This window comes from Prionailurus bengalensis, chromosome B3 (genome assembly GCF_016509475.1).
Source record: "Prionailurus bengalensis isolate Pbe53 chromosome B3, Fcat_Pben_1.1_paternal_pri, whole genome shotgun sequence".
Taxonomy (NCBI): Eukaryota; Metazoa; Chordata; class Mammalia; order Carnivora; family Felidae; genus Prionailurus; species Prionailurus bengalensis.
Window position 1 is genome coordinate 52,226,305 of NC_057355.1, and position 12,223 is coordinate 52,238,527.

The 12,223-nt window shown below is 45.3% G+C and overlaps 1 protein-coding gene across 1 annotated transcript in view; it reads left to right on the plus strand.

Moving 5' to 3' along the window:
- The window catches only part of MYO5C (myosin VC), a 117,890-nt gene that overhangs the window by 12,439 nt on the left and 93,228 nt on the right, over nucleotides 1–12,223 (plus strand). The window contains exons 3-4 of the mRNA XM_043554512.1: nucleotides 6,130–6,275; nucleotides 11,661–11,826. Of these exons, the coding sequence (XP_043410447.1) occupies nucleotides 6,130–6,275; nucleotides 11,661–11,826 (312 nt within the window). The remainder of the gene's footprint in view (nucleotides 1–6,129; nucleotides 6,276–11,660; nucleotides 11,827–12,223) is intronic.

Sequence of the window (12,223 nt, forward strand, 5' to 3'; positions counted from 1 at the left end):
TAATTGGGACTCAGGTTATACCTAGTTTTAGCCACAGATTCACAAATTATATTACCCTTCAGTCACTTACTACTCTTGCTTGTGAATAAGGAACTCACAAGACATCTGCAAGGAAGTTTTGCTAGAACTCAGATGTGCAAGGTGAGAAGTGTCTTGACTAGCAGTTCAGGATCTCTGTCTAAAATAAAGTCAAAGTTCAGTTTAATGGCTTTCCATTTGGCCAATGTAAGAAGCTTTTAGACTTCTATGTATCATTAATAACTCTAGAAAATTAGAGGTATCCATTGTGTTATATATGGGTACTTCAAAAGAGTAAAAAAAAAAGTATATAAAGACTAAAATACCAAGTTTTGTCTTTAATTGGTGCAACTAAACTGGGAATTTGAATATTTTGTTTAATAGATGTTTATGGAATGCTGGCTATGGGGAAGTTATTGTATTGGGTTCCAGGATACAAAGACAAGGCTCTTAAAGCTCAAATGCCAGTGAGGGGGGTGGAAAGTTACCTCAAAACCTCTGTGTCCCTCTGGGAAGGGACAGGGAGAACTCTAAAGAGGAAGCATTCAATCCTGCCTGGGGTGGAGAGCAATAGGGAAAGTGCCACCAAGGAGAGGAGTTGTGAGCTGAATCTTAGTTTGCTCACTGGCCAGGAGAGGAGGAGTGGCACCGGGGATGGAAGGAACAGAGCCAAGGAAGAGCTTGGCGTGTTCTAGAAACTGCTAGTGGATTGGGTGGCAGCTGGCAGAGGGTGGACTGAAGAGGCAAGGAAGCCTGAGGAGGAAAACTGGCTAGGACAGTGGCTTCCAAGGTCTGGCTGGTCATCAAAATCTATAAGGGACTGGGGGCGGGAATTTTAAAGCTTTCATCTTGCCGGGGCCCACCCATGGAAATTCTGATTCAGGTGCAGGTGAGGGAATCTGTATGACCACAGAAACCTGGTGCTTTACCTGGTTGAGGAAGCACTCAGCAGACTGTGACATCTGTCAAGAGAAGATTGGTGGGGGTGGGATTGGGGGAGGGGGAGCTGATTGACGGCCATGGCAGTGGGATGAATGGGACAGATAGGCGAGACTTGTTTAAGATGTAGGCTTTCCAGCACCTGATAACCATTTGGTTGTTGAGGGTGGAGGGAGGGAAGGGAACCCAGCACTGTCCCAAGTTTTTGATTTGAGGGACAAGAGAACTGAGGAGGAGTGGGTTTGGGATAGACATAATGGTCATTAGAGGTTAGAATTTATGAGTGTCCAAGGACATTTAGGGGCTGATGTGTGGGAGACCACTGGACATGTGGTCTAGACCTGTGGAGAGATCTGGGCTGGAGGTCTCACGTGCACAGGTGCTAGGGCAGTCCCCGAAATCATGGGAATGGAGGACACTCTCTAGAGAAAGCCTGTCAGGAAGAGGGGCTAGAAGGACACTGGGAGACAGAGGGGAGGCTAGGGAGCCTGGGAAGGGCCTGGAGGGGTGAGGGAGGGGCAGCGGAGGGAGCATAATATCACTGCCCTGGCCTGGCTGACTGGGAAAGTGGAGACTCTCCCAGTCCAGAGAGCTGCTAGGAAGGAAATGTGTGGTATTCCCTATTTCCTGTAAAGTCCTCAAGCCCTTTCTGTGGCTAACATCAGTTGATGCCTTCAAATAGGCAGGCAACATGAGAAGATGCCCTCTTCTCTCATCTGAACATGTAGGGTGGGGTATTTGGATATTCCTGAAGACAAATCACTTCCTAAGGGTCCCGCTCCTAAGTCTTTGCCTCATTGTTGAGCCTCCCTTGGCTTGGAAATAAAGGTACAGCACGATTTCCCTTCGTGGGAGGGTATTCGCAGGAAGGGTGTGGGAGGCAGGTACCTCTGCTCCGTGGCCCCCCCTGCAGGCCCGTCCCTTGAGGGCTTGGCAGGCAGTCTGAGTCCGGAGGCTCCTGCTCCACAGGAACGAGTCACACTGGGGAAATCACATGAGAGCTAGTCACACTGTTTGCACAGACTGCGTTTGTTTGTCTAAATTCTGCAAAGCGAACTCTTCCTCCCGGTTGAAGCACTGCCTTGTGGGTCGAGAAATGTGAGGAAGGAGGGAGGGACCCAATGGGTGTAACTGACATGCAACTGGATAAACTTTGTCATGTTTACTTACCAGGCTGGGTTGCAGCTGCAGGGCCCTAGGTGACTGGCAGCATTGCTGGCAGAGGCACCAGGCCTGGAAGGTGTGGGTGGCCTGGAGAGTCGGGGCTGAGGAGGCCGTTTGTATGCACCACCCCTCAAAAGAAGCCAGCTTTCAGTTCCATACATATCCTAATACTGCCTACCATTGAATTCTGCTTTGGGTTGAAACAAACCAGCCTGTGCGCTCTCAAGTAGATGGTTGTGTGTTGAGAGTTCAAGATTATTTTCAAAGCCAGACTTATTTAATTAACAAGCAGTTCAAAGTAGGATTTGCAGGCCCTGGCTCCATGGAATCCTGGCTTTTGAGACTTTGTGTGGTGTTTGATGAGCTGCTGACATCTTTGGGGTCAGTAAAACAAAAGGCTTGAATTGGCTTTGGTGACCTTAACATTACTTCTCAGAACTCCTGGCTTCTGTGGGAGGATCTCAGGGATCTCAGCTGTAGCCCCCAACTGGGATCCTCCTCAGAATGCCTCTACTTTCACCTGTTTCACAGAGCAGGCCGCCACCATTTCATTTGAAGTCAGCTTTCTTTGGCTTTAAAAAGAACTATGACAGACAACCTGGAGCAGACGATCTCCCAGGACCCTAAATCTAGGACCTAAAATTCTGTCATGACACTTCATGATATATTGGGATATTCCATTAATGATTTCAGCTTTATGAGATTAGCAATAAATGTTTTTTTTAATTTTTACTTAATTTATTTTTTAAATTTACATCCAAGTTAGTTAGCATATAGTGCAACAGTGATTTCAGGAGTAGATTCCTTAATGCTCCTTACCCATTTAGACCATCCCCCCTCCCACAACCCCACTAGTAACCCTTTGTTTGTTCTCCATATTTGAGTCTCTTATGTTTTGTCCTCCTCCTTGTTTTTCTATAATTTTTCTTCCCTTCCCTTATGTTCATCTGTTTTGCATCTTAAAATCCTCATATGAGTGAAGTCATATGATAATTTGTCTTCCTCTGACTAATTTCGCTTAGCCTAATACCCTCTAGTTCCATCCATGTAGTTGCAAATGGCAAGATTTCATTCTTTTTGAGCAATAAATGTTTTTGATAGCAGACTGAAGTAGAACATGGTAGCCCATGGCAACAAGTATGTGTGGAGTGGGTGTGAGTGTGTTTATGAGGCTTCTATCCACCTACCTGCATGGACATGTATACCTAACTGTGTATCATTGCCCTCTAGGTCGTTCTTCCATTTTCTCTGTCTCTGTGTCTGAAATCTTACCCATACCTCTCTCTCAGCTACCTATCAAGAATTAAAACAACCCAAATGACTTAGGGACTCATGATTGATACCCAGCCAATGAAATATATATTTTTCTTTGCTTAAGTCAATTCATATTAACTAATAGATAAACACCTGTGCTCCTTAATCAACTCGGTCCTAGTCTAGTACTGGCACTCTGAAACTTGTTTTATACTTTTCTTTATTTCCTCCAACAGCATATGAAAATGTTAAGTATACAGTGAAGTCAAAGGGACTTTATAGCGGACATCTGTCCTACCACCTAGATTCTACCATGAACATTTTACCATATTTGTTGTATTACATGTCTATGCTTCTCTCCAGCCCTTGGGCCGTCTTATTTTTTAAATCATCTTAGAGTAAACTGCTTACATCGCTACGTGTCCTCCTAAATATTTTAGTATGTCTATTGTTAAGAGTTTCATATTTGTTCTGTTCTTTGTGTAAAATTTTCAGATAGTGAAACACCAGTCTCACGTCTGTGTTCAGTGGTGTTTGAAAAGTGCTGACCACCCATGTAACCCAAACCCTTTCAAAGTATAGAATGTTGCCATCACCCCCAGAACATTCCCATGAGAGCCTTCCCACTCACTCCCCAGCCCTACCTACTCCCAGAGGCAACTGCTGTTCCTATGTTTTCCCCACCTTACATTAGTTTTACCTGTTCTAGCATTTGATTTAAAGGGATTCATACATGGAGGTGCCTGGGTGACTCAGTGGGTTAAGCATCCGACTCTTGATTTCATCTCAGGTCATGATCTCACTCACAGTTGTGAGATTGAGCCCCACATCAGACTCCAGGCTGGGCGTAGAGCCTGTTTAAGATTTTCTCTCTCCCTCTGCCCCTCCACCACTTGTGCTAACGTGCTCAAGCTCACTCTCTCTGAAAAAAAAAAGAGGGGGATTCATACATAGCATACTCATTTGTGTAATGTTTCTGTGATTCAACCTAATGTTTTGGAGATTCATTCATGTTCTTGCTTATATCAGTAGTTGATTCTTTTCATTGGTAAGTAGTATTCCATTGTATGAATATACCACAGTTTTGTTTGTCTTTTAACTCATTCTCCTATTAATGGACATCTAGTCTGTTTCCAGTTTTGGGTTATTATGAATAAAGCTACTATGAACATTTATGTTCAAGTCTTTTTGGTGGACATATATATTGACACTTGCTTTTAAAGATTGTTTATTCTAAGAGTAATACATGCAACTTGTAGAAAATACATAGAACTATAATAAGGAAAATTAAAATGTCATAATTTTATTGCTCAGAATCTTTTTGTGACTGAAAATTCCTGAAGGTACAATCTCTCAACAGAAAGGAATATTTACTCATGGTCACCAGGCACCAGTGGACCACGGGCCTGATGAGCAAAGAGATGCAAATATACACATATGCACACATGCAGCTCCAGGTTAGAGATTGGCTGGGTTAGTAGGGAGACCATGCTGACTAAGAGGGAATGCCTTTCCCTCCGAGTAACTCAGCACATATACATAATAGATGCTTAGCAAGTGTTTAGTAAATGAGCGAGTGAATGAATGGACGAGCAAACAGAGGAACGGCCCACTGCAGTAGAGTGTGAGATGTGGGGTCCGGGTGATTACTGCAGAGGGGAGAGAAAGGAATTAATCATGAACCTATGACAGCTGCAGTCTACAGACATGGCAGCCACCTCATCTTCATCTTGAGCAGCATTCAGGTGTCTTGGTGAGTTCTGGAGAGAGACACGGCCCCTCATCAGTGTGCCAGTGTGAATATTAGACATGTGGGTTAGTTGCTAGGGCTGCCTAACAGTATGCCGTGGACTTGGCGCTTAAACAACAGATGCCCATTTTCTCACAGTTCTGGAGGCTGAGAAGTCCAAGGGTGCAGACAGCTGCTTCTCACCGTGTACTCCCATGGCCTTTTTTGGTGCATGCAGGTGGAGAGAGAGCATGCATGTGAGCTCTCTGGTGTCTCTTCTTACAAGGACACTTATCCCATCATCAGATGAGCGCCTTATAACCTCATTTAACCTTCACCCCCTCTTACAGACCCTGTCTCCAAATTCAGTCACATTGGAGATTAGGGCTTCAACATAAGAATTTGTGGTGAGCTCAGGGGTGGGGGGACGTGATCCAGTACGTAGCAGTGTGGTTCTGCCTAAAGACTTATCCACCAGCACTGAGCCAGGTGCCCCCACAGCTACATCTGGATTTCTACGCTTGCCGCAGCAGGAATACTTGGCTTCTACCAACCAGTGCTGAAATAACACTGCTGTAACCACACTTCATAGCATCTGGCAGAGTGCTTTCAACGACACAGTCTAACTTAACCTGGCAGCAAACCTGTGAAGTAGGGACTGTACCCATTTTGTGGATGAGAAGAATGCTGTATAAGAAGTTAAGTGTCTGGCCCACAGCCCCTCAGCCGATCCGTGGTGAACCAAATCCCTCTGCTCCAACTCTTACAGATAGTGCCCAGAGCTTCCCATTAAGCGACTCGTGATTTCCCTTCCATTCCCAGGCTTTTAGTTTCCCAGGAGTATTTAGGAGGCTTTGGGAATTCCGTTGCCTATGAAAGGAAGCAGCTAGGCCTGGTGCACTGTAGACATACTAAAGATTACTTCATAAACAAAAAATAGGTAAAATACTCCTAATGAAGGAACTGAGTAGACAGAAATATCCCTGAGTCTAATTATCTAATGATCTGTGTTTTTGTTTTCCAAGTTCTGAAATTAAGCCTGTTTCCTTTTGTTGGTCAGTACAACAGGGTATGGATTCCTGATCCTGAAGAAGTTTGGAAGTCTGCTGAAATAGCAAAGGACTACAAAGTTGGTGACAAAGTCCTGCGGCTTTTGCTGGAGGATGGAACGGTGAGGGTCCTTGCTGGCTGTGGCTGCCACAATGTATGAAGGGTAACTGGGATGTATGTGAAGGGGGCACAGCCCCTGTGGGAGGAGCCTGGGAGAGGGCACATGGGGGGTCATCCAGAGTGCCCGGCTGGTGCTGTGGGTCCACTATTTGTACCGCACCCCCCCACCCCACACACTGCCCTAATGAAGGCATCAAGTGCCCTGTGCTGCATACCTGGGCATCCAGTATGGCTGGGAGAACACTGGAAAGTGATTTGCCGTTTTGTTTAAATGTTTATTTTATTTTTGAGAGGGAGAGAAAGAGCATGTGCACAAGCAGGGTAGGGGCAGAGAGAGGAGGACAGAGGATCTGAAGTGAGCTCTGCACTGACAGCAGAGAGCCCCACTGGGGCTGAAACTCATGAACCGTGAGATCATGACCTGAGCTGAAGTCGGACGCTCAATCAACTGGGCCACCCATGCACCCCAGTAATTCACCATTTTGGTTTCATGGGTCTCAGCATAGACACTGGGCAAAGATGAGAAACTTGAAGAAAAGTGGTTGGAGCCTAAGGCATCAACCAGTAGAGAAAAACCTCAAGATGGGAAGAGGAAGAGAAGTAGAGGAAGGAGAGAGAAATCAGGAAGGGAGAGGGAGGGGTGAGAGGAGAACAGAAGGAGGGAAAGTCCATCTGTAGGTGGTTGGATAGAAACAGGTAAGAATTGGGAGCTCCAGGATGGCGTGTGGCAGGGTGATTAGGGAACTGACGGGAGAAGGGACAAGAGGATAGGAATGCCCAGCTTTGTGTGACGTTGTGAAGAGCCTGTCAGTGCTGGTGTGGCAAAGGATCATGTCAGTGGTGGTTCCTGTGCTGCAGTGTACCTGTGATCAGGCCCTCTCGAAGGCTGGATGTGTCTTTTGATTAACAGCTTCTGCAGATTTTACCACTCCTTTAAGTATCATGAGCTGTCCTTTGCCCCCATAGCCATAATGACAGCCCACTGGATCCATAGCTAGCATGAGTCAACTCCCTGGATGCAGAGCTAGACAAAGTATTCATGTTCCATTTGGATGTCAGAGTTGGTCCGGGGAATATCATATGAATATTAAAATGCTGGAATTTTTGAGTCATGCACATGGTCTCTGTAGAAACAGGACACTCTTGGGGCATCTGGGTGGCTCAGTCAGTTGAGCATCCAACTTCGGCTCAGGTCATGATCTCTTGGTTTGTGAGTTTGAGCCCTGCATGAGGCCACTGCTGTCCACGCAGAGCCTGCTTCAGATCCTCTGTCCCCCTCTTTCTTCCCCTCCCTCACTTGTGCTCTCTTTCTCTCAAAAATAAATAAACATAAAAAAAACAAACAAACAGGGCACTCTATTTCCAATCAGACTGTCCTGGATTTGGGAGTCATCTCCTGAGATCCCAGGTAGGAAGATGAGCAGAGCAACTAAAGACACTTCCTCAAGAAACATACTATCTGGATTCAAAGCCTGTGAAGGCCACTTGCTAAGTTTATGACCCTTAGCCTCTAGCTTTCCTCATATGCAAATTGGAGTTAATAATAGCAGGACCTCACAGGGTTGCTGAAGATCAAACGAGATGATCCATGTGTGCAGACCACTGGAGAGAGACACAAAGAGAGGACACTGCTACTTCCATTTAGCCAACCCTTCCCCACCAGTAGCTCTTTGCAGCCTTGTGGAGCACTTCCTGCATGCACTCTAGGTTCTCATTAGGGATCAGGTGTCTCCACGGAGAAAAATCTCAGACTGCAGCTGCAGTGGCAGTTTGCAGCTTTAGTGAAGTCAGCAGGGCTTCAGGTAGCGACATTCCTGGCTCTGAACCCCAGCCCACGAGAGGCAGGTAAGTGAGCAGGTGGCCAGATAGCTCCTTAGCTTTACAAAGCCTGCTTTGTGTAGGAAAATGTCACCTCTGCCTTCAACTGTTAATCTAATGTTCTTTATGTTTTCTCCCCTCCCCCCAGTGACTCTCTTGATTTTCTCTGTCTCTCTCATACATAACACACACACACGCGTGCGTGCACGTGCGCGCACACACGGGCTGAACTAGAAAAGGAGGTTGTTAATTTAAAACAGATAACAGAAGAACTCAAGGAAAGAAGTTATATATGAGCAACAATTTATTTTACTCTCAAAATAAAAGTCTATAGATTCAGAATATTCTGCTTAACTGAACTCCTGTCTTATACCAGTCACAAAAATTAATTCAACATGGATTAACGACTTAAATGTAAGACCCCTAAACCACAACACTTCTAAAAGAAAACATAGGAATAAAGCTCCTTGCCCTAGGACTTTGTGATTTTTTTTGGATTTGACACCCAGAGCACAAGCAACAAAATAAAAAATAAGTAGATGTGACTACATCAAAGTAAAAGGCTTCTGCACATCAAAAGAAGTTGTCCACAAAGTGAAAAGACAACCTACAGAAGGGGAAAAAGTATTTGCAAACCATATATCTGATAAGGGAGTAATATCCAAAATATATAAATAATTCTTACAACTCAATAGCAAAAACAAAACCAAACAACATCAAAAATGAAAACAATACTCACAAAAGAAGGGCAAAGGACCTGAACAGACAATTTTCTGAAAAAGATTTTTACAGATGGCCAGCAGACACTTGGAAGGATTTTTTACATCCCTAGTTCTTAGGGAAATGCAATTCAAAACCACCATGAATATCACCTCACTCCTATTAGAATGGCCATCATCAAAAGGACAGAAAGTCCCAAGATGCCTGGCTGGCTCAGTCGGTTAAGCATCCGACTCTTGATTTCAGCTCAGGTAATGATTTCACGATTCATGGGATCAAACCCTGCATCAGGCTCTGCACTGACAGCGTGGAGCCTGCTTGGGATTCTCTCTTTATCCCTCTCTCCGACCCTCCCCCATTCATTCTCATTCTCTCTCTCTCTCTCTCTCTCTCTCTCACAAATATTTAAGAGAAGGACAAAATAACAAATGCCGGTGTGGATGAGGAGAAAAGGGAGACCTGTGTACTGCTAGTGGAAATGTAAATTGAACAGTCACTATGAAAACCAGTATGGAGAACCCTCAAAAAAAATTTTTTTAAGTTTATTTGTTTTGAGACACAGAGAGAGCATGAGTCGAGGAGGGGGAGAGAGAGAGAATCCCGAGAAGTCTCCGAGCTCAAGATGGGGCTCGATCCCATGAACCATGAGGTCATGACCTGAACTGAAATCAAGTCAGAGGCTCAACCCACTGAACTACCCAGGCACCCTCAAAAATTTTTAAACAGAACTACCATATGATCCAGCCACTCCACTTCTGGGAATATATCTAAAGGAAACAGAAACACTAACTCAAAAAGATAGCTGCACCCCCATGTTTATAGAGCATTATTTACAATAATCAAGATGTGGAAACAACCTAATTGTTCATCAACAGATGAATGGATAAATAAATTGTATATATGCAGCACCTGAGTGGCTCAGTCAGTTAAGCATCTGACTCTTGGTTTCAGCTCAAATCATGGTCTCACAGTTTGTGAGTTCAAGCCCTGCATTGGGCTCTGCACTGACAGCATGGAGCCTGCTTGGGATTCTCTCTCTCTCTCTCTCTCTCTCTCTCTCTCTCTCTCTCTCTCCCCCTCTCCCCCTCTCCCCCTCTCCCCCTCTCCCCCTCTCCCCCTCCCCCCTCTCCCCCCTCCCCCTCTCCCCCTCTCCCCCTCCCCCTCCCCTCTCCCCCCCTCCCCCTCCCCCTCCCCCTCTCCCTCTCCCTCTCCCTCTCCCTCTCCCCCTCTCCCTCTCCCTCTCCCTCTCCCCACTCCTCTTCTCTTCTCTCTCTCTCTCTCACTCTCCCCCTCCCCACCTCAGAATAAAAAAAAAAAAAAAAAAAAAAAAAGGATACAAACATCCAGTTACAAGATAAGTTCCAGGAGTGTAATGTGCAACATGATAACTGTGGCTACACTGCTAGGAAAATTAAACTAAATCTTGAGAGTTCTCATCACAATGAGAAGATTTTTTTCTTTTCTCCCTTTATTATTACATCTTTATGAAATGATGGATGTGAGCTGAACCTACTGTGGTAAGCATTTCATAGTATATGTAAAACAAACCATTATGGTTTATACCTTAAAATTTTACAGTGATATATGTCAATTATTTCTCAATAAAACAGGGAAAAACAATATTCTGCTGGGGGCAGGTCCACGAATATATTTGCACTGAAAATGGAGCAGGCAGCTGTCATGATCCAATATAGTTGGCCTAAATTGCCCTGAGCTGCTCTCCAAACAGACCAACCAACTAACAACAAACCAAATCCTCTCAGCATTGATAGGAGGCATTAGGACACATGCTTCAGAGCCAAACATATCCATACTGTGTGACCTTGGACAAGGAGCTTAACCTCTTTGAAGCTGTCTCCTTAGCTGTTAATTAGGGTACTCATGCCCTCCTTGGAAGGCAGTTTTGAGGAGTGCTGACTACATGGCATAGGGTGTGCATAGTGGGCACTTGCGAGGGGACAGCCAGGTCACTTTGTGGAGCTGGTTCAAGACCAGGTATCAGAAAGAAGGCGGCCTGGGAAAGTGGAAGGAAAACAAGCTTGCTGGATAACCTTGATCAAGTCACTTCCCCAAGCTGTGAAATGAACATAAAGGAAGTTAGAACAGGTGGTCATAAGGTCCCATGATTCTCTGCCATTTGGAGCCCAGTCGTCTGTGGTGTCAGCACCACTAGGCTTGCTAACCTCTCCCTTCTACTCAGGCACCTATTTTGGGAATGCTAGGTGAAGTCTACCAGACAAGAGACCATCCCCAGCAAGTTACTCTGCCCAGGGCTGAGGGTAATGGGAACAGGCAGCCTTATAAGGGGGGCATGAGCCCTCAGACAGGAGTTACAAGCACATGGATCTTCTCAAAGAGTCACCACCACTCACATGGGCTCCTTCAGACACTTCTCACCACCCAGCAGAACCCTGTTTTCAGACAAAAACTTGGGTGGCTCTCAACATCTAAACTGCATACAAGTGGAGCCCTGTGATAGCAATGAGGATGGTGTGCCCAGGTCCCTGCCCACATGGCTTTCCTGTACGTCTCATGGAAGCTTCAGTGAGGTTCTATAGCTCTGAGGACCCCTGGTCTGGTCCAGCCAGTCTTCTCACAGATGGGAGAAGAGGGGCCCAGAAAGAGCGAGTGACTTACCCCAGGGCCCATGTCCAATATCCTCGTCCCCTGGCTCCGACTTTCCAAGAGTCAGCCATGGAGATTATTTTCTCATTGCTACACATAGGTTTGTCTTTCAGAGTGTCAGGGACCACTCCAAACACATGGTAGATAGGACAGAGGACTAGAGTTCAATAGAAACACCAAGGATATTTTACTTCTTGAACTTTAATTTCATCTTTGTCCATAGGAGCTGGATTATTCCATTGATCCAGAATCTCTGCCTCCACTTCGGAATCCTGACATCCTCGTGGGTGAGAATGACCTCACAGCCCTCAGCTATCTCCATGAACCTGCGGTTCTTCACAATCTCAGAATCCGCTTTGCAGAATCCAAACTCATTTACACCTACAGTGGTAAGAAGAGTGATTCTAGGAGAGCAGGAATGACCCGGAAACACGGTGCTTGCTGTCTAGGGTGTCCTGAGGACATTTTATATCGTGTTTATGTTAGAAATGTTGACTTCTGCCAAAATGTGTACTCACAGCTACACCATTGCCCAGATTTCTATCTAACAAGCACAGAGGTTTGATCTTCAAGAGTCTGTTGTAAACAGAAGTGTCTACAGGTGGGGAGAATCTTCATCAAGAATTGATATCAGACTTCCCAGAAAAATATGTCTGGGTAAAGCTTGTGTTTGAGTTTCTCATTGGATTTGATACATTTATGACTTACTTGGGGCAACGACGTTATCATATATTTACACTGAGAATTACAAAACCTTTCAGTTTTAGGGCATTCCCATCCGTCATC